The following is a 27,397-nucleotide window of genomic DNA, read 5'->3' on the forward strand; positions in this document are numbered from 1 at the left end:
CGGAAGGGCTAAACAAATATTTCGAGCCCGCAGAGCCGCCGCTGCTGCTGCTGCTGCTGCTGCTGCTGCTGCTGCTGCTGCTGCTGCTTATGGAACTCGCTCTAGCAAGAGCTGATGAGTGCTGTTGAAAAAAACTTTGTCAAATTTAAGAAAAAGAAAAACGGAAAAAAGGAAAAGCCAAAAGGCCGCTGCGGAGTTGCTGCTGGAACTAGAGGAAATGGCAGAGAGGGAACTTGCGCATTTATTAGCAGCAGTTCCCAGTTTAAAGACTAAATAAAATGAATTTAAATCCCTAAATTGTTGCAGTTCTTTATTTGCAATTTATAAAAGACTAAAAGCCCCGTCTGCAGCAGCAGCAACAGCAGCAACGGTCAGCACTGAGCCGCTGCGGTCCGCGCCAGCGGTGCTGCGGTGTACGTACACCTGGGAGCACAGCGCCGCGACTTCGAGTTTCCACGAAGCATTTTGACTCCCATTTTAATTTTAAAAACTATTTAGTGCAGAAGAATTCGAAAAAGAAGGCGAAATGCAGCAAAGGAGCGCTCGCGCGCCGCCGGCGCTGCTGCAGTGGGTCCGGTGGGCGCAGCAGCAGCAAAGCAGCAGCGCAGCGATCAAGCAGCAACCAAACCCTTTTTCAGGGTTTTAACACTTTAAATGAAGTGTTTTAATTAAAGGAAACTATTTCACACAAATAAGCAAAGAATTAACCCTTTTTTGGCGCATGTGCGGCCCGCGCAAGCCACGCCCGCCAGTGGTGCAGTGTCTGTACAGCTGTGCTGCAGCTTCGAGATTCCAGCAGCAGCAAATTGCAAATGGAATTCATTTATTAATTGAATTAAATTTGAAGGACAAGGAAGCATATTTGGGGGGTTGTTTCTCGCCGAGCTGCAGCAACCCCCGCTCCGCAACCCTAAACCCTAAACCCTAAACCCTAAACCCTGAAGCCACGCCGCTCGCAGCGCCGGGGTGTGTTCCTGCTGCCGGTGCAGCGCAGGTGTTTCCCATTTCGGTTTAATTCTTGATTGTCCAGAAGGAAAAGGAGTTTCTTTGAGTTTCCTGCAAACCCTAAACCCTAAACCCTAAACCCTAAACCCTAAACCGTCGACAAGCCGGCAGACAAGCGCCGCTGCACTCAACTCAAGCTGGCCACGCATTCTGCAGGTTTGTTGCTGCCCACCCCTCCTCCTTTTCAGCTTTTTCCAGCTCTAAACCCTAAACCCTAAACCCTAAACCCTCAATTCTACGCTATACGCTCTAATTCCTAAACCCTAAACCCTAAACCCTCGCCAGACGGGCCAGTGGCTAACTCCTCAGCATTTGCTTTTTCCGTCGTCGCTCTTACGAAGTAAAGCTGCAAAAGGCTCGCACTTCTCTTGTTGCTTCTTGCTGCTGCTGCTGCTGCTGCTGCTGCTGCTGCTGCTGCTGCTGCTGCTGCTGCAGCACAATGGAGGAAAAGGAGTGCCCTGTGCTGACCACCTCCACGGGGGCCCCCGTAGGAGACAATCAGAACTCCCTGACAGCGGGGCCCAATGGCCCAGTGGTGAGCTAGGGTTTAGGGTTTAGGGTTTAGGGTTTAGGGTTTAGGGTTTAAGGTTCGGGGTTTTGGCCCAGTGGGAACTGCGGTTTGTGCCTCTGAAGTGGGTTTAGGGTTTAGGGTTTAGGGTTTAGGGTTTTGGTTTTTCTTTTGTTCAGCTCCTTTCGGACTTCCACTTGCTGGACAAACTGGCCCACTTCAACAGAGAGAGAATCCCTGTAGGCTCTGCACTAGGGTTTAGGGTTTAGGGTTTAGGGTTTAGGGTTTGTAGGGTTTAGACCCCGCTCCTTTTGCCCACTAGTGCCCCTTCTAAACCCCCCCACAAAACCCTAGGGGGCCCCTCTGGGGATAATAGGGCCAAAGAGGGTACCTAGAGGCCCTCTGGGGGCCCCCTGGGGGCCCCCAGGGGGCCCCCTGGGGGCCCCCAGGGGGCCCCCAGGAGGCACCTGGGGGCCCCCTTGGGTCATCTGTGGGGCCCCACAGGGGCCCCCGTGGGGTGTCTGTGGGGCCCCACAGGGGCCCCCTGTGGGGTTTCTGTGGGGCCCCACAGGGGCCCCCCGGAGGGGCCCCTGTGGGGCCCCACAGAGGCCCCTGTGGGGCCCTCATGGGGCCTCTTGGGGGGCCCCTTTGGGCTTTCCCTGGGGGCCCCTTGGGGGGCCCCTTAGGGGGCCCCTTGGGGGGCCCCTTGGGGGCCCCTGTGGGTTTATTTGTGGGGTTTGGGAAGGAGGCTTTGTGTTGCTGCTGCTTTGCTGCGCGGCTAAACCCTAGGCCCTACACTGCTGCAGCCGTAAACCCTAAACCCTAAACCCTAAACCCTAAACCCTAAACCCTAAACCCTAGGAGGGTTTAGCAGGACTTTGTGAGGTTTGTTTATGGGGTTTCAGGAAAGAGTGGTTCACGCCAAGGGTGCTGGGGCGCACGGCGTTTTCAAAGTGACCCACGACATCACAAAGTGCGCCACCAGGAAACCCTAATTTAGGGTTTGGGGTTTGCGGCCGCCTCGCCGGCCGCGCTGCTCCCTGCTGCTGCTAAAGCTGCTAAATGCGTTGCTGCTGCTGCTCCTGCTCCTGCTGCTGCTGCACTACTCCCCTTCCTGCTGCTGCTGCTGCTGCTGCTGCTGCTGCTGCTGCGCCCCCCGCGTCCTCTCCCCTCGCTGCTGCTGCTGCTGCTGCTGCTGCGTGGACGCGGCGTGTCGCTTTCGCGTTTGCGCGCGCCGGCTCGCCGCTGCTGCGCAGCAGCAGCAGCAGCAGCAGCAGCAGCAGCAGCAGCGGGGGGTGTTTGCTGCAGGTACTGCAAAGCAGCAGTGTTTGAGGGTTTGGGAAAAGAGACAGAAGTGTTTGTGAGGTTTTCAACAGTGGGGGGGGAGAAGGGAAGCGCAGACACTCTGCGAGACCCCCGAGGGTTTGCAGTGAAGTTTTATTCTGCTGCGGGGGTTTGGGACTTAGTGGGAAATAACACTCCGGTGTTTTTCATTCGAGATCCCTTAAAGTTCCCGGACTTCATTCATTCTCAAAAAAGAAACCCTCAAACGAATCTTCCAGACCCTAACATGTTTTGGGACTTTCTTTCTCTTTCTCCCGAAACCCTCCACCAAACCACCATTCTTTTTTCCGACAGAGGAACTCCCGACGGCTACAGACACATGAATGGCTACTCCTCCCACGCCTTCAAGCTCGTCAACAGGTTAGGGTTTAGGGTTTAGGGTTTAGGGTTTGCGCGCACGGGCTGCGGCTTGCGCTTGGCCGCCAGCCGCGCGAAACGCGGGCTCAAACGCTCCCAAACTCGTCAACTGGCAGGGGTTTAGGGTTTAGGGTTTAGGGTTTAGGGTTTAGGGTTTAGGGTTTGGGGGGAGGGGGAGGAAACGCGGGCCCAAGCGCCTTCAAACTCGTGAAGTGACAAGGGTTTAGGGTTTAGGGTTTAGGGTTTAGGGTTTGGGGTCTCTTACGCCGCTGAGCAGAAGCAAGCGAATTCCGTTTTTTGCCTCTTTGACTTCCTCCCTCTCCTCCAGTCTTTTAGAGTTTTGTTTTTGAATTGTTCAATTAAAATTAAATTAATTTTAAATTAATTAAATTAATTTTAAATTAATTAAATTAATTTAAAATTATTTTAATTTTTTTTCAGTGAAGGAGATGTGCACTACGCCAAGTTCCACTTCAAGACAAACCAGAAGATAAAAAACCTTTCGCGACAAAGGGCGCAGCAGCTCGCCGGAGAAGATCCAGATTATGCAACAAGAGATCTTTTTAATGCAATTGAAAAAGGAAACTTTCCTTCCTGGACTCTCTACATTCAGGTGTACATCCACTTCCCGCTCCTCTCGCAGCTTCTCGGCTGTATCCGCAGCTTCTCGGGTGTATCCGCAGCTTTACGGGGTGTACAGGCAGCTTTTTGGGGTGTATAGGCAGCTTTTTGGGGTGTATAGGCAGGTTTGTGGGGTGTATAGGCAGCTTTTGGGGTGTACAGGCAGCTCTTTGGGGTGCATTGAGAGCTTGCGGGGTGTATGGGCAGCTATTTGGGGTGTATGGGCAGCTATTTGGGGTGTATAGGCAGCTATTTGGGGTGTATAGGCAGCTTTCTGGGGTGTCTAGGCAGCTATTTGGGGTGTATAGGCAGCTAAACATGGTGTACAGGCAGTTATTTGGGGTGTACAGGCAGCTTCTTGGGGTGTATAGGCAGCTATTTGGGGTGTATAGGCAGCTATTTGGGGTGTACAGACAGCTGTTTGGGCGTTGTTAATCTGCCGCGCTTTGGAGTTTGGGTTTTGGATCGCAGCTGAAGCTGCTGCTGCAGCAGCAGCAGCAGCAGCAGTTTGTGGAGCTGTTTTGGTGTTTAATTGACTTTCCACTTGCTGCAGGTGATGCCAGTTGCTGCTGCTGCCAAGTACAAGTTCAACGTCTTGGACGTGACGAAAGTGCTGCCGCAAAAGGACTTCCCGCTGCTGCCGGTGGGGCAGCTGACTCTGACGCAAAACCCAAAAAACTTCTTCCAAGAAGTTGAACAAATTGCTTTTTCTCCCGGAAATTTAATTCCAGGAATAGAGCCTTCCGAGGACAAGATGCTCCAGGGCAGGCTCTTCGCTTACCCGGACACGCAGCGCCACAGGCTCGGCCGTGAGCTGCTGCTGCTGCTGCTGCTGCTGCTGCTGCTGAGCGTGCTGCTGCTGCTGCTGCTGCTGCTGCTGCTGCAGCAAACTTCGACCAGATCCCCGTGAACAGACCCCGGGGCTGCCCCCTCAGGGCCCTCCACATCCGAGATGGGCCCATGTGTGTTAATGGCAATTATGGGGCCCTCCCGAATTATGAGCCCAACAGCTTTCCGGGGGCCCCCAAGGAGGCCCCCCAGTTCAAACCCTCGCAAACCCCTCTTTTAGGGTTTACGGGACACTTCCCCAACTCCCACCCCAACGACGTAAACCCCACACCCCGCGCCGGCCTAGGGTTTGGCTTTGCTAGGGTTTGGGCTTGCTAGGGTTTGGGTTTGCTAGGGTTTGGCTTTGCTAGGGTTTGGCTTTGCTAGGGTTTGGCTTTGCTAGGGTTTGGCTTTGCTAGGGTTTGGGTTCGCTAGGGTTTGGCTTCGCTAGGGTTTGGGTTTGCTAGGGTTTGCTAGGGTTTGCTAGGGTTTGGTGGGGGCTGGGTTTGTTAGGGTTTGCGGGGGATTGGGCTTGTTAGGGTTTGCGGGGGTTTGGGCTTGTTAGGGTTTGCCGGGGGTTGCTGTGGTTTGCTAGGGTTTGCTAGGGTTTGCTAGGGTTTAGGGTTTAGGGTTTAGGGTTTAGAAGGGTTTTACGTCTCAGTGTGGTTTGAGTATCATTTTTGTCCTTTCAAGGGTTTACCGCCTTAAACCCTAAACCACTCAATTGTCCTTTTATCTTTCTATTTCCTTTTTAATTTAATTAATTTAATTAAATTAATTAATTTAATTAATTTAATTTAATTAATTTAATTTAATTTAATTTAATTTAATTTAATTTAATTTCTTCAGGACTTCGAGCAAGCTGGAATTCTCTACCGAGATGTAATGACACCCGAAGACCGCGAGGCTCTAGTTGGCAACATTGTGGACCATTTGAAAAACGCCGACAGACATGTAATCATTTATTTATTTATTTATTTATTTATTTATTTATTTATTTATTTATTTGTTTTATTTATTTATTTATTTATTTATTTATTTATTTATTTGTTTGTTTGTTTGTTTGTTTGGATTTGTTTTGCTGCTGCTCGCGTGCTGAGTTCCTCGGCGAGAAGTTCGCTGGTTGTGGAGTTTTCCAGTTTGCCAATTCATCATTTATTAATTTAATTATTTAATTATTTAATTATTTATTTATTTATTTATTTATTTATTTATTTATTTATTATTTAATTGTTTAATTATTTATTTATTTAGTTATTTAATTATTTATTTTTTATTTATTTAATTATTTAATTGTTTAGTTTTGTTATTTGTTTAAATTCAAGTTGTTTGCGAAAAGGTGAATGTGCTGATATCGGATCCTCATGCCAAGTGCTCAACTGCTGCTGCTGCTGTTGCTGCTGCTGCTGCTGCTGCTGCTGCTGCTGCTGTTGCTGCTGCTGCTGCTGCTGCTGCTGCTGCTGCTGCAGCTGCAAGAGCGCCAAGTGAAGCTGTTTTACCGAGCTGATAAGGACTATGGCTTGCGAGTGGCCAGGGGTTTGGGCCTTCCAGACTCGGCCTGCAGTTCTTCCAGAATGTAATTCAATTTATTTAAATTCAAAACTTTACCAACTTAAACTGCATTAGGGCCCCAACTGGGGCCCCCAGAGGTACCCGGGGGCCCCCAAAGGCCCATCGGGGGGCCCCAGAGGTACCCGGGGGGCCCCCAGAGGTACCTGGGGGCCCCCCAGGGGCCCTGGAGCTCTCGGGGGGCCCCCAGAGGTACCCGGGGGGCCCCCAGGGGTACTCGGGGGGCCCCCCTTAAGGCTTTCAGTTTTTGGGTTTTGGGATTCAGAAAAGGCTGCAGGAGCTTTCGAAAAAGGCCCCCAGGGGCGTCTTTGGGGGCCCCCCTGAGGGGCCCCCAGGGGCCCCTTAGGGGGGCCCCCCGGGGGCCCCTGGGGGCCCTTGGGAGTTTATTGTTGGCTGTCCGTTTTTCGTTTTGTTTGCTCTTTGTGTCTCCATTGTCACTTCTTTGTTCATGCTTAATGTCAATAACAACACAGCGTACCCAGGGGGCCCCATGGCGTGGGGCCCCTGGGGGCCCCTTGGGGCCCCCTGGGGGCCCCATGGGGCCCCTGGGGGCCCCATGGGGGCTCTTGGGACCCTCTGGGGCCCCTGGGGACCCCAGGGAGCCCCCGGGGGCCGCCTCAGGGCCCCAGGGGCCCCCAGGGGGCCCCTGGGGACTCCTTGGGGCCCCTGGGGCCCCCCTTGAGGCCCATTGGGGGCCCCCGGGGGGCTCCCAATGGGCTATAAGGGGCCCTCTAGTGGCTTTAAGGGCCCTAAGGGCCTCAAGGGGCCCCAAATGCCACTACTACGCATATTCTCAAACCCCTTTTACTTGAGGGGCCCCTAGGGGCCCCCAAAGGGCCTTGAGGGGCCCTCAGGGGCCTTCGGGGGCCCCCTGGGTCCTTGGGGGCCCCTGGGGTCACTTGGTGGCCCTGGGGCCCCAAGGGGCCCCAAAGATTGTTCGCAATTTGGAGCTTTAAGTAAATAGGGGTTAGGATTCGGGTCAGGGGGTTAATTTTGAGGGTTTAGGGTTTAGGGTTTGGGGTTTAGAGTCAAGGGTTTAGCTGTTCCTGGCCCTGTTAATAATTACTGTTTTAATTTACTTGCTTTTGGGGTTGCGGTCGCTTGTTTTCTCATGGCAGGACTCAGTGATGAGAGGGATTCCCGCAAGGGTTTAGGGTTTAGGGTTTAGGGTTTGGGTTTTAGGGTTTGGGCGTTTGGGGGAGTATCAGGTCACTGGGGCCTCTACAGCAGCTTAACTGCTTCTGCTGCTGGGGCCCCACAGCCACAAAGAAGATAAACCCCTAAAGAAATAATATTTTATTGTTTATTGCTTACAAAAATAGACTGTTTAGGGTTTAGGGTTTAGGGTTTAGGGTTTAGGGTTTAGGGTTTGAGCGGCCACTGCTCTCGAGCGCTCGATTGTGGCGGCTGTAAGGCATTTCCTGAAATGCCGATCATTAATTTGGTTTTAAAATTGAAATATAATTAAAAAATAAAATAAATTAAAAATATAAATTGAAAATATAAATTGAAAATAAATTCCATTTCATGTTTATTGTTTTTCATTGTTTGTTCCAGCGCGCAACAATCGGCAGCCGCAGCAGCAGGGTCACCTCCGGTTGCCGTCCTGCTGCTGCTGCTGCTGCTGCTGCTGCTGCTGCTGCTGCTGCTGCTGCTCAGGGGAGACCATTGGTCCGAGCTGTAGATACACCACAGAAAAGCAGCAAAACTTCTTTGGGCCGCCATGGAGGGCCCCGGGGAAGCGGGCCCCCAGGGGCCCCCCTGTGGCTGCAGCAGAGCAGCAGACGCACAGCAGCAGCAGCAGCAGCAGCAGCAGCAGCAGCAGCGGGGAAGCGGGCCCCCAGGGGCCCCCCTGTGGCTGCAGCAGAGCAGCAGACGCACAGCAGCAGCAGCAGCAGCAGCAGCAGCAGCAGCAGCAGCAGCAGCCGCTGCAGCAGCTGCAGCAGCTGGCCGTTGGGGACGATGCTCCTGAGACCTGGCAGACTCTGGCCGTGCCTTGCAGCAGCTCGGAGGAGCTGGGGCAGCAGCCGCAGCGGCCGCAGCAGCAGCAGCAGCAGCAGCAGCAGCAGCAGCAGCAGCGGGAGCCCGACTGGGCCTCCCTGTGGCAGCAGCTGACTTCCCCGTATACCCGCAGCAACACGCAAAGACACAGCGTCTCGCTGCGGCTGCTTTGCTGCTGCTACAGCAGCAAAGGAATTCCTTACAGCCACTGGGGGCCCCTGTCGGGGCTAGCTGAGGTGTACGTACACCTCGTGCTGCAGCGGGGGCCCCACATTTCCGAGGCCCTTGCTGCTCTTTGCAGAGCAGCAGCGCAGCCCCCCGTTGCTTTTGCTGCAGCAGACGGATTCAGGTTTGCTGCTGCTGCTGCCAAGTTTGCTGCGGTCCTCTCCAGGGTCTTGGTGCCTCAGCCGCCGCACAAGCCAGCAGCAGCAGCAGCAGCAGCAGCAGCAGCAGCAGAAACGCTGCCAGACGAGGGCGATCAGGCCCCTCCCACTCCTGCTGCTGCTGCTGCTGCTGCTGCTGTTGCTGCAGACAGCAGTGAAGACACGCAGGGGCATTTGAGACCTACAGATGGCAATCATGATTCTGCAAACTCCTCAGAAGCAGCAGCAGCAGCAGCAGCGGCAGCAACAGCAACAGCAGCAGCAGCAGCAACAACAGCAACAGCAGCAGCTGCAGAAGAACCAGCGGCACCAGCAGCTGCAACGATAGCAGCAGAAGCAGCAGCATTGCCATCGCTGGCAACTCCACTGGAAGCAGCAGCAGCGATAAGGTCAGCAAGAGCAGCAGCAGATGCAGCAGCAGCAGCAGCAGCAGCAGCAGCAGCAAATGGAGGCCAGTGGGGCCCAAAAGACGACGAGGCCTTTGCCCAGCTGCGCCGCGCGGTAATTCAGGTGCTGAGAGCAGCAGCAACACATTTGCTGCAGCCCATATTTAACAACAAGTGCGAAGAAACTTTTGCTGCTGCTGCTGCTGCTGCTGCTGCTGCTGCTGCTGCTGCTGCTGCTGCTGCTGCTGCTGCTGCTGTTCTGCTGCTGCTGCTGCTGCTGCTGCTGCTGCTGCTGCTGCTGCTGCTGCTGCTGCTGCTGCTGCTGCTGCTTCTACTGTTGTTGCTCTTGCTTCTGTTGCTTCTGTTGCTTCTGCCGCTTCTGCTGTTATTTGTCTTGCTTCTCCTGCTACTGTTGCTGCTGCTGCTGGTATCTCAGTTGCTGCTGCTGCTGCTGCTGTACTTGTTGCTGCTGCTGCTGCCTGACCTCACCGAGAGCCTTTTAGCGGCTGCTTTTGCGTCACCAGGCTCCCAGGTGCAGCAGCAGCAGCAGCTGCTGCTGCACCTTCGGAGGCAGCTGCAGCAGCAAGGTCCGCTGCAGCGTCAGCAGCAGCAGAAGCAGCAGCAGCAGCAGCGCCTGCAGCAGCAGCAAGCGAAAGGGCCCCTGCTGCCAGCAGCGCGGGTGCTGCTTACCTGCAGGAGGCCCTCAGCAACGCCGTTGCTGCTCTTCGGGGAGAAGAGCAGACTTTTATGGACTTGGAAAAAGAATTTAAATTAAATTTGAAAAAAGAAATTAAATTAAAACTAAAAACTGCAACACTGGAAGCAGCAGAAGAACTCGAGCTGCTGCGCGTGCTGCTGCTCTTTGCTGCGCAGCCGCAGCTAGCCAACTTCCTTTGCTGCTGCAGCACACTTTGCTGCCTCATTTTCAGGTGTATAGGCAGCTCGCCGGGCCCCACAGAGGCAGTGCCGAGCAGCAGCAAAGCCCTGCAGCAGCCAGAAGCAGCAGCAGAGCAGCAGCACCCCGCAGCAGCAGCAGCAGCAGCAGCAGCAGCAGGAAGTGCGTTGAGCCCCACATACGTTTGGTGGACGCGGCAGGAGCTCGTGCTGCAGCTGCTGCTGCTGCTGCTGCAGCACTGCCCCTCGGGGCCCCGCGGGGGCCCCGAGGGGCGCCGTTTGCTGCTGCAGGGGCTCTCTCTTTGGCTGCAGCAGCTGCTGCTGCCAGCACCTTCGCTGCGGCAAAGAGCAGCAAGAAATGATTTAATTTCGGTGCTGCTGCTGGCAGCAAACCGGCCTTTGCTGCTGCCCTTCTTTCCCCCCAGCGGAGTCCTTTGCCAGCTGCTGCGCTTTGCCACTTTTGGCGCTGCACTTGCTGCTTCAAAACCTGCTGCTGCTGCTGCTGCTGCTGCTGCTGCTGGTGCTCCTGCTGTTGCGGACTGCCAGGGCGAGGCGCCGGGATGCAACAGCAGCAGCAGCAGCTGCAACAGCGCCAGCAGCACCAGCAACGACAGCAGCAGCAGCAGCAGCAGCAGCAGCGGCAATGCGAAGGAGCTAGCGACTGCAGCGGACCTGGAGCTGCTGCAGCTGCTGCTGCTGTGTCTCTGCCGCTGCATGCGCTGCTGCTGCTGCTGCGCTCGCTGTCTTCATTTTCCTCTTGTAGAGACACTCCAGGCCCTCGCCGACTGTACAGACACCAGAAGACAAGAGCTGTTTGCTGCTGCTCCCTGGAGGTTTTCAGGTGACTGACACTCAGCAGCAGCAGCAGCAGCAGCAGCAGCAGCAGCAGCAGCAGCAGCAGACAGCAGCACGAACGGAGCTTTTGAGCTGCCTGAGCAGGCGATGAAGCAGAGCTGCGCTAAATCGAAAGCAGGAACAGCAGCAGCAGCAGTTGCTGCAGCAGCAGCTGCTGCTGCTGCTGCTGTTGCATTTCTGTGTTTCATCTCGTTGCTGCCACGCCCCGTTGGTGCTTGTCTCGTGCTGCTGCTGTGCTGCTGCTGCGCTGCTGCTGCTGTGCTGCTGCTGTGCTGCAGCAAACCAGCTGAAGGTGTTGTCTTCTACAGCACTTTGCTGCCTAGGAGAAGTGGCAGTGCTGTGTCCTGCTGCTGCTGTTGCTGCTGGGGGTCCTGCTGCGCTGCTGCGGGTTGCTGCAGCAGCTGCTGCTGAAGGAGACACAGACGCTTGTGCTGCGGCCCTGCAGCAGGGGCTAGCTCTCCTCTACCCCACAGCAGCAGCAGCAGCAGCAGCAGCAGCAGCAGCAGCAGCAGACAGAAGCAGCAACTGGGCACAGGCTCGTGAGGCGTTCATCGAGGCAGGGGCTCTGCAGCAGCTGCTGACTCTGCTGCAGAAACTTATGGAGCAGCAGCAGCAAAAGCAGCAGCAGCAACAACAGAAACAGCAGCAGCAGCAGCAGCAGCAGCAAAAGCAGCAGCAGCTGCAGCAGCAAAAACAGAAAAGAACAGCTGAACGCTCTGATGAATCCCTTGCGGCTGCAAGACGCGGCAGCAACAGCAGCAGCAGCAGCAGCAGCAGCAGCAGCAGCAGCAGCAGCAGCAGCAACAACAACAACAGCAGCAGCCCTTGTGCTGAATCGCATTCATCTTCAGGTGTCTGTACACCTGAAATGATTTGCTGCTGCAACGCCTGGCTGCTGCTGTCTCGTTTGTGTGAAGGAGACACAAAAGCTGCTGCTGCTGTTGCTGCTGCTGACGGCTTGCTGCTGCTGGCGAGCTGGCTGCAGCAGCAGCTGCCCCCGGGGCCTTCCTGCGCAGCCGCAGCAGCAGCAGCAGCAGCAACAGCAGCAGCAGCAGCTGCTGCTAATGCTGCTGCCGCGCTCTTCAGCTGCGCTGCAGCAGCAGCAGTGCGAGCTCTTGCTGCTTCCAGCGAGGAAGCAGCAGCAGCTTTTGCTGCTGCTGGCGGAATGGCAGCACTTGCTGCAGCAATTGCACACACTCCTCGCAGGCATCTGCAGCCGGTGAGCCCCTAAAGACAGCTAGCTAGCTAGCTAGCTAGCTAGCTGCGTGGCTAGCTAGCTTGCTGGGTGGCTAGCTAGTCAGCTAGCTGAATGGCTAGCTAGCTAGCTAGCCGCAGAGAAGCACCTGGCTCACTCTTATTCGCTAGGTAGCAGTGGACGGAGCTAGCTAGCTAGGCGCGCAAATAGCTAGCTAGCTAGCTGGCTAGCCAGCCAGCTAGCTAGCTAGCTAGCCGTGTGCCTGGCTAGCTAGTCGTGCGGCTAGCTAGCTAGCTGCTAGCTAAAGCAGCGGTGGTAGTTCAGTCAGCAGCTAGCTAGGGAGCTAGCCAGACCTCTTCTTAAGGGGCTAGCCACAACTAGCCACAGCTAGCCACAGCCAGCCACAGCTAGCCACGTCCAGCCACAGCTAGCCACAGCTAGCCACAGCTAGCCACAGCTAGCTACGGCTAGATACAGTTAGCCGCAGCTAGCTACAACTAGCCACAGCTAGCCACAGCTAGCCACAGCTAGCCACAGCTAGCCACAGATAGCCGCAGCTAGCTACAACTAGCCACAGCTAGCCATAGTTAGCCGTGGATAACTACTGCTAACCGCAGCTAGCCATAGCTGGCCACAGCTAGCCACAGCTAGGCGCATAGCTGTGGCTAGCCACAGCTAGCCACAGCTAGCCACAGCTAGCCACAGCTAGCCACAGCTAGCCACAGCTAGTTGAGAGACTTAAAGCCAGCAGCCAAATTAACTTGCAGATAAAACACAAAGAGAAGACTGCTGCTCACGGAAAGCTTAAAATAGCTCTAATGCTGCTGCTGCACTGTTGCTGCTGCTTCTGCTGCTGCTGCTGCTGTTGCTGCTGCTGCTGCACACGCAGTTGCTGGCCGCACTTGCTGACGCGCTGGACTCTCCTGCTGCTGCTGCTGCTTGTCGGTCTTGGCGAGGCTGGCTCGGCAGCGGTCCGCAGCAGCAGCAGCAGCAGCAGCAGCAGCAACAGACGCTGCAGCAGCTGCTGCTGCAGCTGTGGCTAGCCGAGCAGCAGCGCTTCGGGTGTATATCCACCTCAGGAGAAATCAAAGACCTAAACCGCCCGCTGCTGCTGCAGTGTCTCTCCAGTTTGGGCCCTCAGCAGCAAACCCTAGACATCCGCAGAGTCTGCAGGCCCCCAGGTGAGCTGCTGCTGCTGCTGCTGCTGCTGCTGCTGCTGCTGCTGCTGCTGCTGCTGCGGGTCTTTTGGGAGCAGATTTGCAGCTAGCTGCAGCCCGAGAGAGCAGCAACTGCCGCCCTCAATATGGACACGCACAGCAGAGATCCGCTGGCAAGCTGCTGCTGCTGTTGCTGCTGTTGCTGCTGTTGCTGCTGCTGCTTCTGCAGCAGAAGACAGCGAGGACTGCAGCAAAGGAGCAGCAAAGCCCTGGGAGGTGCAGCTCCCCGAAAGGCTAATGGCCATGAGGGCTGCTGCTTGCACTCAGTCAGATGTAAGGCTGATGTGCTGCTGCTGCTGCTGCTGCTGCTGTTGCTGCTGCTGCTGCGGTTGCTGCTGCTGCTGCTGCTGTTGCTGCTGCTGCAGGCAGCTGTGCATCTCTCTGGTTTGTGCTGGTCAGGACCTTCGCTTTGAGTTATTTGTTTGCCTTCGCAAGCTGGAAGCAGCAGCAGCAGCAGCAAACCAAGGGACAGAGGCAGCAGCAGCAGCAGAAGACAGCGAAGAGCTGACAGCAGCAGCAGCGCAGCAGCAAATATTCATCAGAGCAGGAGAGATACTCTGGCGCCTCGACGCCCTCACCGAGACCAAAGACGCCCTAGCAGGTATTTAGCTAGCTAGCTAGCTAGCTGGCTAGCTAGCTGCCAAGCTGTTTAGCTAGCTAGCTAGCTAGCTAGTTACATAGGTAGCTAGCTGGCTGGCAAGCTGTTTAGCTAGCTAGCTAGCTAGCTAGCTACATAGCTAGCTAGCTGGCTGACAAGCTGTTTAACTAGCTAGCTAGCTAGCTAGCTAGCTAGCTGCCAAGCTGTTTAGCTAGCTCGCTAGCTAGCTGTTTGGGTAGCTTGCCAGTTACCTGGCTAGCTGGCTAGCTCTTGACCTAGCTAGCTCGCTAGCTGAGGGGCTAGGTTAGACAGCATGTGGCTAGCTAGCTGGCCAGGTAGATGATGAGCTAGCTAGCTAGCTAGCCAGCTAGCTAGCTAGCTAGCTAATATACTAGCTAGCTAGTCAGGCAAATGAATAAGAAATCACCCTTTCGCCTAGCTAGCTATGCACCTTCGCAGCTAGCCAGCTAGCTAACTAGTTAGCTGGCCAGCTAGCTAGCTAGCTAGCTGGCTTGAGCACTACCTGTTCAGTCTGGCTAGCTAGCCAGTGAGACAGCTAGCTAGCTGGTGGCTAGCTGCTTAGCTAGCTGAAAAGGCAAAGGGCCACAAAGCTGCCCCATCACCTTATGGCTAGCTGCGCAGCTAGATAGCTAGCTAGCTAGCCAGTTAGCTAGCCAGCTAGCCAGCTGCGCAGCTAGCTAGCTAGCTAGCTAGCTACTGCGGTGGGTAGCCAAATAAAGCTGAAACGTCGCTGCGGAAATGTTGAACCGGCACCGAGCTTCTTTGCTGCTGCTGCTGCTGCTGCTGCTACTGCTGCTGCTGCAGCAGCAGGCCTGGAGCCTCTACCTGCTGATGCTGCCTGGCTACAAGAAGAACGCAGCAAAGCTTTGCAAGTCTGCGCTGAAGTGCAGCAGCAGCAGAAGCTGCTGCTGCAGCAGCGGCAGCAGAAAGCCGCAGAACAGCTGCAGCAGCAGCTGCAGCAAATTGCCTTTGAGAGGCAGCAGCAAATCGCAAGAAGAAAAAAAGCGCTGGGCAATGAATCGCCAAAGGTAAGTGACTGTGTAAGCTGCAGCAGCAGCAGCAGCTGCTGCTGTTGCTGCTCCTGGTGCAGCAGCAGCAGCAGCAGCAGCTGCTGCTGCTGCTGCTGTTGCTGTTGCTGCTGCTGCTCTCGCTGCCCAGTGGTCCCTTAGCTGTTGCAGCGGCCTTGTGTTGCTGCCTCTCTTTATTTGGAGGGATAGGCAGTACCTGTACTCTCCACACTACTTGCTGCTGCTGTTGCTGCTGCTGCTGCTGCGGTTGCTGCTGTTGCTGCTGCTGCTGCTGCTGCTGCTGCAGCGTCAATTGTCTGGCGGTCGCCTTCCTTCTGTGGAGCTTTCAAAAGGGGAAGTAAAAAATGTTTCTTTAAACTATTGAGAAGATCAGAGCCAGAGCTTTTCTGCTGCTGCTGCTGCTGCTGCGGCTGCTGCTGCGGCTGCTGCTGCTGCGGCGGCTGCTGCTGCTGCTGCTGTGGCTCCTGCTGCAGCAGCAGCTGTTGCTGCTGCAGCTGGTCTTCCTGCTGCAGCTGCTGCTGGCTGTACTGCTGCTGCTGCAGCTGGTCTTCCTGCTGCAGCTGCTGCAGTGTCTGCTGCTGCTGCTGCTGCTTTTGCCCCTGCTGCTTCTCCTGGTGGACAGAGCAGCGCTTTACATCCTTCTGCGGCTGCTCCGGCAGCAGATGCTGCTGCTGCTGCTGCTGCTGCTGCTGCTGCTGCTGGAAGCGGTGGAACTGCTGCTGCAGCGTCTCGGGAAAGAGCATCAGCAGCTTTGCAGAATCTGCAAAGCCCTTTTGAGAGTTAATAGGCACTGCAGCAACAGCAGCAGCAGCAGCAGCAGCAAAAAGGAAAGCAGCAGCAGCCACAAGAAGAAGGCTGAAGAGCGACAGGCGGTCCTCCTCTCTCCGGGCGAGGCGAGGGAAGAGCCTGCTGCTGCTGCTGCTGCTGCTGCTGCTGTCCTGCTGCTGCTGCAGCTTCTCAGCAGCAGCAAACTCTAGCTGCTGTATATCTATCAAGTCTATGCTGCCTGTCTCTTCAGACAAGGGACGAAAGAAATCCCTTGGAGACACCTGGTGGCCCTCCGGCATCCTGCTGCTGCTGCTGCTGCTGCTGCTGCTGCTGCTGCTGCTGCTGCTGAGGGGCTGCTGCAGCTGACGGTGGCTGCGGATTGGTGCGCTACGTGCTGCAGCAGCTGCCGCTGCTGCTGTCGCAGCAGGCAGCAGCAGCTGCTGCAGCTGTTGCTGCTGCTCTAGCAGCCACCCTCGCAAGAAGGCGGGTCCGCCGCTGGAGGCCGAGGGTTTAGGGTTTAGGGTTTAGGGTTTAGGGCTGCCAGCGGTCGACTGCGCGCCCACGGTTCCCTCGAGCAGAAACTCCTCAAAGTCTCTTGCCTTTAAATTGATTTATTTTGGAGTCAACAAAAGGGTAAAACCACAAAAAGATGAAGAGGAGCAGCAGCGTGTCTTGCTGCTGCTGCTGCTGCCTGGGTGGAGCAGCTCGAAGCAGCAGATCCAGCCTCTCGCGTGCAAGTTAAAATAAACTAAGTTTTGAAATTCAACTAAAATTATAATTCAATATTCAAATTCATGTTCAAAATTGAATTTAAATGCAAGTCTAGCGCGTAATTAGGAGGTCCTTGCTGCTGACCAGCAGCAGCAAATGCCTGCCTCTCTGAGTCTCAGCAGCTGCAATCGATTCTGTGCAGGAAATGCCTCACAATATCTGCATGCATGCAAAGATGAGCTGCTACAAACATTAAAATTAAATGAAAATGAAATTATAATTCCTTTTTGCAATTATTCAAAATATTTATTTCCATCTTTCTTCCCAAATCTCCAACTTCTGCTGTTGCTGCTGCAGCGCTGGGCTTTCATTGAAGTGAACTTTCTTTTCAATGGACGAATTAAATAATTATAATTTCATCTTTTTGCTGCTGCAGTCATAACCCTCTAATTAATATATTTGCATTCAAAGTTTGCTGCTGCACTTTTCTCATAGAGACGCCTCAGTGCTGCTGCTGCTGCTGCTGCTGCTGCTGCTGCTGCTTCTGCTGCTGCTTGCGCTCCTGCTGCTACTGCTGCTGCAGTGTGGGGCCCCACAACTCGCCAGCCGTAAGACACAAACAAAACTAAGAAGGCAGGTTGCCCCTACAAAATGAAGCAAAAAGAAATATGCAGCTAGCTGTAGCTAGCTGTAGCTAGCCGTAGCTAGCTGCAGCTAACTGCAGCTAGCTGCAGCCAGCTACACGTGGCTACAGCTAGCTGTGGCTAGCTAGGCCAGGCTAGCGGGGGCTAGAGACTACAGCCAATCGCAGCTAGCTGCAGCTAACTGCGATCGGCCGCTAGCCTGGCCCAGCTAGCCACAGCTAGCTGTAGCTAGCTGTAGCTAGCTGCAGCTAGCTGCAGCTAGCCAGGCCGGGCTAGCGGGGGCTAGAGACTACAGCCAACCGCAGCTAGCTACAGCTAACTGCTGTTTGAAACAGCTAGACACAAGCAGTTGTAGCTAGCTGCTGCTGCAGCTAGCTGCAGCAGCAGCTAGCAGCAGCAGCAGCTGCAGCAGCAGCTAGCAGCAGCAGCAGCTGCTCCCACGGGGGCAGCCCCAACTCGTATAGGGCCCCCTTATCTGCATGGGGGGCCCCCTTCCCTCTGGACTCTTCTGCTGCTGGGGCCCCCTTAGTTTGGGCCCCACACTAGGGGGGCCCCCAGGGGCCCCTTAGTGTGGGGCCCCACACTAGGGGGGCCCCCTTATTGTGGGGCCCCTGCATTTGGGGGCCCCCCTTCTGACAAGGGGGCCCCCAATATGACCAAACGACATCTTGGTTGAAAAACGAGAACTGACAAAAGAAGAAACGGCACAGGCAGCATCAGCAGCAGCAGCAGCTGCTGCTGCTGCTGCAGCAGCAACAGCAGCAGCAGCTGTTGCTGCTGCTGCAGCAACAGCTGCTGCTGCTGCTGTTGCTGCTGCAGCAGAAAAAAACCGACGGGGCCCACCAGAAGCTCCCGAGCCTCCTAGCAGCGCCGCCTGGCGAAAAGGGCCCCTTTGGGGGCCCCCTGGGGGGCCCCTGGGGGGCCCCTGGGGGGCCCCTGCGGGGCCCCTGGGGGGCCCCCTGGGGGGCCCCTAGGGGCCCCCCTAAGGGGCCCCCTCTAGGCAAATTAGAGGTCCCTTTGGGGCCCCTTTAAAGGGCCCTAAAGGCTTTTAATTAGACCTTTGGGAGCCCCCGGGGGGCCCCCAGGAGGCCCTTGTGGGGCCCCCTGGGGGTGAAGCGGGCTTGCAGCAGCAGAGATGATTTGCTGCTGCATCTCCTGTCCCTTTTGCTGCAGCAAGGAGGCAGCTGCCATGACAATCAAACCAGCTGCTGTTGACAAAAGCAGCAGCAGCAGCAGCAGCAGCAGCGGCAGCTGCTGCGGCCTCGCTGCTGTCGCTGCTCCTGCAGCAGGCGAGACTTTTCCGCTGCAGCAGCAGCAGCAGCAGCAGCAGCAGCAGCAGGGGGGCCCCCACAGCTTCACAGGGGCCCCCGCCAAGATGGGGGGCCCCCCAAGTTTGCTTCCAGCTGCAGCTGTTCTCTGAAGGCCCTCACATCGCTTTCAGTAATAGTGCAGGAGGGGCCCCGCTCCCGGACTCGCTCCTGAAGAAATTGCTGCAGCAGCAGCAGCAGCAGCAGCGGCAGCAGCAGCAGCAGCGGCAGCAGCAGCAGCGGCAGCAGCAGCAGAGGAGGCAGCTATAAGCCACAAGAAAGACCAGCCGCACCTAGAGAACTCGCTACTCTGGGATACGGCTGGAGCAGCAGCTTGCTTCGCTGCTGCTGCTGCTGCTGCTGTTGCTGCTGCTGCTGCTGCTGCTGCTGCTGCTGCTGAAGTAGAGCAGCATGGATCTGCAGCAGCAACTTAAAGAAAGGAAAGTGGGGCCTCACCACGAATTTGTCCGCAAATGACCTGTAGTTACTCGCCATTACCATTTGCTGCAGCACAGCAGCAGCAGCAGAAGGAAGCAATCACCAACAGCAGCAGCAGCAGTAGGAAGCAATCACCAACAGCAGCAGCAGCAAGCATACAGCAGCAGCAGCAAGCATACAGCAGCAAAGACCGCTCTGATGAAAGAATGGTGGCAACTCCAGCAGCAGCCACAGCAGCAGCAGCAAGTGCTGCTGAGAAGGCACGGAAGCAGCAGCAGGGCCGGAGAAGCAGCAACAATAGGAGCAGCAGCAGATGCGCAGGCAGCAGCAGCAGCAGCAGCAGCAGCAGCAGCAAATCTTCACTAACTGTCTCCAAGGGCAGCTGATGAAAAGCTGCCATCATCGCCGCCTCAGCTGTCGGTGTTTCTGTTGTTCCCTGAGGCAAACATTACACGCTTTGCTGCTGCTGCTGCTGCTGCTGCAGCTGCTGCAGTGGATGCTGCTGCAGCAGTGGTTGCTGCTGCTGCTGCAGTGGCTGCTGCTGCAGCAGTGGTTGCTGCTGCTACAGCGGCTGCTGCTGCTTGTGCTACAGTGACTGATGCGTGAAATGCAAGACCAACTGCTAGCAGCAGGAAACAGACACTACCAGCAGCAGCAGCAACGAGCAGCAGCAGCAGCAGAGACAGCAGCAGCAACAGCAGCAGCAGTAGTGCCAACAGCAGCACCAATCGAAACAGCGGTTGCGCTAGCACCAGAAGCAGCGATAACAGATGCCGCAGCAGCAACGCCAGCAACAGCAGCAGCAACAGAAGCAGCAGCAGCAGCAGCAGCAGCAGCAGCAGCAGCAGCAGCCTTGCCTGTTCTCTGTCAAGCCTCGCCTGCTCGCTGAGGATTTCGGCTACAGAGACATTTACGTCTTCGCCGCATTCAGACAAGCAACCCTCAGAGTCCGAGCCTACAGGCAGCAGCAGCAGCAGCAGCAGCAGCTAATGCAGCAGCTAATGCAGCAGCAGCAGCAACACTAGAGAAGCAGCAGCAGGTGCTGCAATAGCAGCGGCCGCCAAGATAGCAGCAGCAGTTAAAACACGGGCAGCAAGAGCATCAGGTAACGCAGCAGCAGCAGCCAATGCAGCTGGTTAAACAGGAGCAGCAGCAGCAGCAGCAGCAGCAGCAGCAGCAGCAGCAGCAGCAGATAATGCAGTAGCAGCAGCAGCCTACTAGGTGGGGTAACAGAGCCCTTCCTTCTGCAGCGGAGCCGGGGCGCCTCAGCAACCTCTTCATCCAGCGTGGGCTCTTCACCTCCCTGCTGCTGCTGCTGCTGCTCTTGCTGCTGCTGCTGCTGCTGCTGCTGCTGCTGCTGGCGTGGGGCCCCCAAGTGCCTGAGGGTGTGGGGCCCCTCAAATACCACTCTGGCGTCTTCTGCTGGGAGGCCCCTGAAGGGCAAATAGTGCAGCAGCAGCTCGAGGCGGCCCTCGCGGTCTTTTCGTTTATGTGGGGCCCTTCGGATTTCCGCGGGCCACCACACCTGCTGCTGCTGCTGCTGCTGCTGCTGCTGCTGCTGCTGCTGCTGCTGCTGGGGGTTGCTGCAGTCGGCTGCGTCCTCGTGCAGCACCCACAAAACCTCCACGCTGTCTCCCACGCGCAGCCGCGTGTCTTGAAACAGCTTCTGCTCGTCTGCTGCTTGCTCAGCAGCAGCAGCAGCAGCAGCAGCAGCAGCAGCAGCAGCAGCAGCAGGACTGGCTGCTGCTGCAGGCCGCTGCAGCCCGGGCCTCATCAGCTGCTGCCGCTTACGCACAGGACCACCAGCAGCAGCATGAGTTCTCTTGGGGCCTCCGGACAACAAGGGCGGCAGCGAATCCCTGGAAGCGCTGGCTGCTGCCAGCTGCTGCTGCTGCTGCTGCTGTTGCTGCTGCTGCTGCTGTTGCTGCTGCTGCTGCTGTTGCGATTGCTGCTGTTGCTCCGTGACGGCTAAAACCGCCTCCGATTCTTCCAGCGGCTCGTTAACAGCTTCGTCGTTGATGCACTTGCTGCTGCCGCCGCTGCGGCTGCTGCTGCTGCTGCTGCTGCTGCTGCTGCTGGAGGGCTTCAGGGTTTGTTCGCACTCTTGGAGCTTCGTAGCAGCAGCAGCAGCAACAGCAGCAGCAGTGACAGCAGCAGCTGCTGCGCCTCGAGCAGCAGTATCGGGAATGCAGTGCACCGGGGAAGCTGCAGCTGCTGCATCTACAAGTGTTGCTGCTGGTCCTCCTGGAGCACATGCAGGCGCGGCTGCTGCTGCTGCTGCTGTGGTCGCAGCAGCAGCAGGTGTTGCTGCTGGTTTAGCAGCAATAGGAGTTGCTGCGGGGGCAGCAGCAGGTGTTGCTGCAGGTGCAGCAGCACGAGCTGCTGTGGGTACAGCAGCAGCAGGGGACGCTGCAGGTTTAATAGCAGCAGTATGAGGTGCTGCTGGTGCAGCAGCAGCAGCAACGGAAGGCATTGCTGCTGGTGCAGCAGCAGCATCAGCAACAGAAGGCATTGCTGCTGGTGCAGCAGCAGCATCAGCAACAGGAGGTGCTGCTGCTGATGCAGCAGCAGCAGCAACAGAAGGCGCTGCTTCTGGAACAGCAACAGCAGCAACACCAGGCATTGCTGCTGGTGCAGCAGCAGCACCAGCAGGAACCGCTGGAGGCGCAGTGGAGGTGGAAGCCGCCTGTGCAGCAGCAACAGCAGCAACAGCAGCAGCAGCAGCTGCTGGTTCAACAGCAGCACAAGCAACCGCTGCCGGTGCAGCAGCAGCAGCAGCTGCTGCTTGTTCAGCAGCGAGAAAGGCAGGAGCTGCTGTTGGCACCGCAGCAGCAGCAGCAGCAGCAGCAGCAGTTGCTGCTTGAGTAGCAGCAGCAACAACGGGAGCTGCTACAGCAGATGCTGCCTGTGTAGCAGCAGCAGCTGCAGGCGCCGCCTGAGAAGCAGCAGCAGCACCAAGAATTGCTGCGGGTGTATCAGCAGCAGCAACAGCAGTGCCTGCCGGTGCAGCAGCAGCAGCAGCAGCAGCAGCAGCAGCAGAAGCTGCCGTTACGTTTGCTGCTGCTTCGGAAGCAAGGCTGTCAGTTCCTGGCTTTGCTGCTAGTGCCCGCACTTCCGCAGCGTCTGCTGCTGCTGCTGCTGTGGGTGAGGCTGCTGCTTGTATATCTTTTGCTGCTGCTGCTGCTAATTTTTCTTCGTTGGCTGCTGCTGCTGCTGTTGCTGCAGCAGCTGCTGCTCCTGCTGCAGGGGGAGCTGCCTGTGCGGCTGCTGTCTCGTTCGTTGCTGCAGTGACCGGAGCTATACTTGGTGCTGCAGCAGGGGATACAGCAGCAGGGGATGCAGCAGCAGCGGCTGCAGCAGCAGCAGCTGCAGCAGCAGCGGCTGCAGCAGCAGCGCCGGCTGCTGCTGCTTGTACTCCCGCACTGGCTGCAGCAGCAGCTGCTGCTGTACCCAAGCAGCAAGTAGCTGCAGCAACTTGCGGTGTTTCGACACCTCTAGCTGCAGCATCTGAATCGGCAGCAGTAGCAGCAGCAGCAGCAACCGCAGCAGCAGCAGCCGCAGACGCCGAGGGGTCTTGCTGCGCAGGTGCTGCTGCTGCTGCTGCTGCTGCTGCTGGAGTGTCGGAAAAAACAGCAGCACTGACAGCAGAGAGAGACGAGCTTGCTGCAGCAGCAACTGCTGGTGTGTCGAAGGCAGCCGCGACAATAGAAGCAGCAGCAGGAGCTGCAGTTTGCTGCTGCTGCTGCTGCTGCTGCTGCTGCTGCTGCTGCTGCTGCTGTCCCTGCTGCACGCGCTGCATTTGGAGCATGTCGTGCTCGCGCTGCAGCGCCTCAAGCTGCTTCTGCAGCAGCAGCTTTTGCTGCAGCAGCAGCTGCTCCCTAGAGGCCCCTGGAGAAGGCATGCAACGCGTGGCGCCTTTTGCTGCTGCTGCTGCTGCTGCTGCTGCTGTTTCTGCTGCTGCTGCTGGAACTGGGCATGGCAGTGCTGCTGGTGCCTCCCCGGCTAAAACAGCAGGTGCTGCAGCAGCAGCAGCAGGAGCTTCTGCTGCTGCTGCTGCTGCAGCAGGAGGAACCTCCGATGCTGCTCCCTGTAAGGCTATGACAGCAACATCAGCTGATTCTTGTGCTGCAGCTGGTGCTGCAGCTGGTGCTGCAGCTGGTTTTGCTGCTGCTGCTGCAGCTGGTTTTGCTGCTGGTGCTGCAGCTGCCTCTGCTGCTGGTGCTGCAGCTGCCTCTGCTGGGGGTGCTGCAGCTCGCGCTGCAGCTGCTTCTGCTGCTGGTGTTTCGGCGGCTTTTGCTGCTGGTGCTGCTGCTGGTGCTGCAGCTGCCTCTGCTGCTGGTGCTGCAGCTGCCTCTGCTGCTGGTGCTGCAGCTGCCTCTGCTGCTGGTGCTGCAGCTGGTGCTGCAGCTGGAGCTGCAGCTGGAGCTGCAGCTGGAGCTGCAGCTGGTGCTGCAGCTGGTGCTGCAGCTGGTGCTGCAGCTGGTGCTGCAGCTGGTGCTGCAGCTGGTGCTGCAGCTGGTGCTGCAGCCAATGCAGCAGTTGGTGCTGCAGCAGCTGCGGGCATTCCTTCTGCTGCAGGTGTTTCGGTTTCTGCTGCTAGAGGCGCTCGCACGGCTGCTGCTGCTGCTGCTGCTGCTGCTGCTGCTGTTGCTGCTGCTGCTTCTGCTGGAGCTGCTGCTGTAGGGGATAAAACATACGCCCTTAGAGGCGCTGCTGCTGCAGTAGCTGCTGTTGCAGCAGCTGCTGCTGCATGCTGCGGCGTCGGAGCCACCAGCTTTGCTGCTGCTGCTAGAGGTGCTGCTGCTGCAGCAGCTGCTGCTGAAGTTACTGCTGCATGCTGCGGCGTTGGGGCCGTCAGCTTTGCTGCTGCTGCCAGGGGTGCTGCTGCAGCAGCAGCTGCTGCTGCGGGCGTTGCCGTTGCTGCCGCTGCTGCTGGGCCAGCTGGTGCTGCTGCTGCTGCTGCTGGCGTTGCTGCCGCAAGTGCTGCTGCTGCAGTTGGCACCTCTCGGGGGGCTGCTGCATGCGCCGCAGGTGCTGCTGCAAGAGGTGCTGTTGCTGCTTGTGCATCTGCTGCTGCTGCTGCTGCTGCCGCTGCTGCTGCTGCTGCTGCTGTTGTGGTCGCAGTTGCAGCCAGCTGCGTTGCAGCTGCTGCAAACGGCGCTGCTGTGGCTGCTGCTGGTATAGAGGTTGCTGCTGCTGCGGCTAAGCCTGCTGCTGCTGCAGGAGCTGCTGCTGCTGCGAGTTGGGCTGCTGCTGCTGCAGGAGCTGCTGCTGCTGCGAGTTGGGCTGCTGCTGCTGCAGGAGCTGCTGCTGCTGCTTGAGCCGCTGCTGCTGTTGCTGCGGGGAGTGTCGCCGGAACCAAAGCCGAGTGAGTTGCTGCTGCTGCTGCTGCTGCTGCTACGTTTGCTGCTACTGCTGCGGATGGTTTTGCTGCTTCTGTTTCTGCTGCTGCTGCTCCTTGTGCTCCCGCTGCTGCTGCTTGTGTTGCTGCTGCTTCTGCCAGCTGGGGCTGGGCTCCACAGGAGTACCCCACTGCAGCAATATCTGCTGCTGCTGCTGCTGCTGCTGCGTGGTCCCCAGGCAATGCTGCTGCTGTCGTTGCTGCTGCTGCTACTGCTGCAGTCATTGCTGCTGCGGTTGCTGCTGCTGTGGTTGAGGCAGCTGGTACTCCTAACTCACTCTGTGCTGCTGCGGCAGCTGTTGTCGCTGCTGCTGCTGCTGCTCCTGCTGCTGCTGCTGCTGCTGCTGCTGGGACTTTTGCTGCGGAATCTGCTGCAACTCCTGCGCAGCTGTCCCCGCCAGAGCTAAAACGCGGCCCTGGAGTCTTTGAAGTCTCCTCTTGCTGCAGCAGCAGCAGCTGCTGCTGCAGTTGCTGCTGCTGCTGCTGCGGCGTCACGCTGAAGGCAGCTGGCGAGAGGCAAAGGCTTTGCGGCTCTGCTGCTGCTGCTGCTGCTTCCAGCAAGGCTTCTGCTTCCTCAGCAGCGTCTGTCTGTGCAGGAGGGAGTGCAGCAGCAGCAGCAGCAGCAGCAAGAGCTCCTGTTGCTGCTGATGCTGCTGCCAAGGCTTCTATTGCAGCCGTGCTGGGCTGCACGTGTGTTGCTGCTGCTGCTGTCGCTACTCGTGCGGGCTCTGCTGCTGGGGTCGCTGCTGCTGCTGCGGGTGTCGCTGCTGCTGCTGCTGCTGCTGCTGCTGCTGCAGTTGCTTCAGCTTCAACCGCGACCTGCTGCGTCTCCCCGTCGCTGGCAGCAGCAACGGAAGCAGCAGCAAGGCTGCTGCTGCGGAGGGTCTCCATGTGCATACGTGTGCTGCTGCTGCTGCTGCGGAGGTGGATCCCGCGAAGGTCACCTGCTGCTGCTGCTCCCGCTGCTGCTGCTGCTGCTCTCGCTGCAGCAGCGTCCCGGTGTACAGACACCTGACAATTGACGCGCCAACGGAATCGCCACTTTTAGTTTCGAACTTTTGAAGACAACAAAAACAATTTGGGGCTTCACCGCAGCTGCGCAGTCACCCCACCGCCAGCAGCAGCAGCAGCAGCAGCAACAGCAGCAGCAGCAGGGAGCAGCGAACTGCAGCGGCAGCAGCAGCCGCAGCGGATTGAACAGCAGCTACATGAAACCATTAATTTCATTTTGTTTTTAATTTCTTTTATTTCAAACAATTTATGTTTTGGAGATTTGCATTATCTAAACTGGAGGGGGCCCCCCAAGCAGCGTGAGGGGGGCCCCTCCAGGGTTTGCTGCTGCTGTCGCTGCTGCTGCTGCTGCTGCTGCCGCTGCTGCTGCTTCTGCCGCTGCTGCTGCTGATCCTGTTGTTTCAGATCCCTGCAGCAGTTGCAGCAGCACAGCCCGCGCTGCGCCCGCAAGCAACAGCAGCAGCAGCAGCAGCAGAAGCAGCAGCAGCAGCGCACTCCGCTGTGTGCCACAGCAGATCTAGGGTTTAGGGTTTAGGGTTTAGGGCTGCGCACACCCGGCTGTTGTGTGGTTTTGCTGCACCACTCCGTGCGGACGCCTAAACCCTAAACCCTAAACCCTAGGCGCTAAACCCTAAACCCTAAACGATAAGCCGAGGGTATATCTTGATCCTAAAAAAGCTCCACCCTAAACCCTAAACCCTAAATGCTAAACCCTAAACCCTAATCGCTACGCCCTAAACCCTAAACCCTGAGGACGTGAGAGACCCGCAGCACCGGCTTAGCAGCAGCACAAACAAACCCAAGCAGCAGCAGCAGCAGCAGCAGCAGCAGCAGCAGCAGCAAAACCCTTTTTTGAAAATATGTTATCTTTAAGAAAAAGAGAAACCGGAGTGTCCCCCGTCTCATTCCCGTGGCCTCAAAAAGAGCAGCAGCAGCAGCTGCTGCTGCTGCCATGTCTGCAGCAGCAGCAGCTGCTGCCGTGTCTCCAGCAGCAGCAGCAGCTGCTGCTTCTGTCTCGCAAGCCAACAGCGTCCCTTCAAGGCTCCTCTACAGCCAAGTTGCAGCAGCAGCAGACCCTGCAGCAGTTGCTGCTGCAGCAGGCAGCAGCAGCAGGCGCAGCAGCCGCAGCAGCAGCAGCTAGCTGCAACCTAGATGCAGCTAGCTGCTAGCTAAGTGAAACTTGCTGCTGGCTAGCCACTGGCTAGCTACTTGCAGCTAGCCACTAGATAGCTGCTGCCTGGTTAGCTGCTCGCTAGCTACTAGCTAGCTGTTGGCTAGCTCCTGGGCAGCTTCTAGCTAGCTGCTGGCTAGCTGCCGGCTAGCTAGCTCGCTAGCTTGCTTGCTAGCTGGCTAGCTAGGTAGCTAGCTAGCTTGCTTGCTACTTGGCTGGCTAGCTATCTGGATAGCAAGCTAGCTAGCCAGCTAGCTAGGCTGCTTTCCTGCCTGTTTGTTGGCTAGCTAGCTGGCTAGCTAGCTACCTAGCTAGCTGCCTATCTAGCTACCTAGCTAGCTGGCTAGCTAGCTAGCTAGCTAGTTAGCTAGCCAGCTAGCTAGCTAGCTAGCTGCCTAGCTAGCAAGTTCTCAAGCAGCTCCACTTGGCCAGCTAGCTAGCTGCATCAAGCTAGCTAGCTGCAAAAGCCGCCAAATAGAAAATTAAAATTCATTTCAAACAAAAATACATCAAAGGCAATGCCCCTCCACAAAACGCCAAGAGGGGCCCCCAGGGGCCCCCAGGGGCCCCTGGGGGGGCCCCAGGGGCCCCCAGGGGCCCTTCGGGCCCCCCAGGGGCCCCTGGGGGGCCCCAGGGGCCCCTGGGGGGCCCCAGGGGCCCCCAGGGGGCCCCAGAGGGGCCTCTAAGCAGACCCTTTAGAGGTCTTCTAGGAGTCCTTTGGCAGCTGCAGCTGCAGAAGCAGCTGTTGCTGCTGCTGCTGCTGCTGCTGCTGCTGTTGAACCCCGTTAGGCAGGCCGAGGGGCCCCCTGGAGCCGCACAGGCCCGAAAGGGCCCCCTCAGGGGCCCCCTAAGAGCCCCCTAAGAAGACCCCTAGGGGCCCCCCTAAAGGGCCCCCTAAGGGGCCCCCTAGGGGCCCCCTAGGGGCCCCCTAGGGGGCCCCCAAGGGGCCCCGTAGGGGCCTCATAGGGGGCCCCCTAGGGGGCCCCCTTAGGGTCTTTTGGACCCAAGAGTGAGCCTTGAGGGTCTCTGTGGGGTGTCTGTACACCTCAAGGGCCCCCAAGCATCCAAGGGTGCTGCAGCGCTTCTGCTGCAGTGATGCGCTGCTTGGGGTCCCGGTGCAGCAAACGCCTGCAGCA

At 57.3% G+C, this 27,397-nt stretch overlaps 6 protein-coding genes across 6 annotated transcripts in view; 3 read left to right on the top strand and 3 right to left on the bottom strand.

Annotated features, from left to right (window-relative positions):
• Positions 1–1,444: 1,444 nt before the first annotated feature.
• On the top strand, positions 1,445–13,772 carry ENH_00044850 (peroxisomal catalase, putative; the record flags this gene model as incomplete). Its single annotated transcript, XM_013580944.1, has 15 exons — positions 1,445–1,540; positions 1,693–1,752; positions 2,419–2,486; positions 2,822–3,217; positions 3,656–3,827; positions 4,389–4,644; positions 4,722–4,942; positions 5,513–5,617; positions 7,599–7,641; positions 7,892–9,176; positions 9,527–10,737; positions 11,030–11,970; positions 12,836–13,127; positions 13,333–13,436; positions 13,563–13,772. The coding sequence occupies 15 exons, from the start codon at positions 1,445–1,447 to the stop codon at positions 13,770–13,772; spliced, it is 5,460 nt and encodes a 1,819-aa protein (XP_013436398.1).
• Positions 13,773–14,983: 1,211 nt separating this feature from the next.
• ENH_00044860 (hypothetical protein, conserved) lies at positions 14,984–15,877 on the bottom strand (the record flags this gene model as incomplete). The annotated part of the gene is made up of 1 exon (XM_013580945.1): positions 14,984–15,877. The coding sequence occupies one exon, from the start codon at positions 15,875–15,877 to the stop codon at positions 14,984–14,986; it is 894 nt and encodes a 297-aa protein (XP_013436399.1).
• A 2,836-nt stretch (positions 15,878–18,713) lies between these two features.
• On the top strand, positions 18,714–19,064 carry ENH_00044870 (hypothetical protein; the record flags this gene model as incomplete). Its single annotated transcript, XM_013580946.1, has 1 exon — positions 18,714–19,064. One exon carries the CDS (start codon positions 18,714–18,716, stop codon positions 19,062–19,064), a length of 351 nt encoding a protein of 116 aa, XP_013436400.1.
• Positions 19,065–19,448: 384 nt separating this feature from the next.
• On the top strand, positions 19,449–19,703 carry ENH_00044880 (hypothetical protein; the record flags this gene model as incomplete). The annotated part of the gene is made up of 1 exon (XM_013580947.1): positions 19,449–19,703. The coding sequence occupies one exon, from the start codon at positions 19,449–19,451 to the stop codon at positions 19,701–19,703; it is 255 nt and encodes an 84-aa protein (XP_013436401.1).
• A 53-nt stretch (positions 19,704–19,756) lies between these two features.
• Positions 19,757–24,976, bottom strand: ENH_00044890 (hypothetical protein, conserved; the record flags this gene model as incomplete). The annotated part of the gene is made up of 1 exon (XM_013580948.1): positions 19,757–24,976. The coding sequence occupies one exon, from the start codon at positions 24,974–24,976 to the stop codon at positions 19,757–19,759; it is 5,220 nt and encodes a 1,739-aa protein (XP_013436402.1).
• A 1,991-nt stretch (positions 24,977–26,967) lies between these two features.
• ENH_00044900 (Atypical MEK-related kinase (incomplete catalytic triad), putative) overlaps positions 26,968–27,397 on the bottom strand; it is a gene marked incomplete at both ends in the record, with an annotated part of 4,585 nt that continues 4,155 nt past the window's right edge. The window contains one exon of the mRNA XM_013580949.1: positions 26,968–27,067. Coding sequence (XP_013436403.1) covers positions 26,968–27,067 — 100 coding nt within the window. The remainder of the gene's footprint in view (positions 27,068–27,397) is intronic.

The sequence above is a fragment of the Eimeria necatrix genome, genomic scaffold (assembly GCF_000499385.1).
Source record: "Eimeria necatrix Houghton genomic scaffold, Enh_scaff338, whole genome shotgun sequence".
Taxonomy (NCBI): Eukaryota; Apicomplexa; class Conoidasida; order Eucoccidiorida; family Eimeriidae; genus Eimeria; species Eimeria necatrix.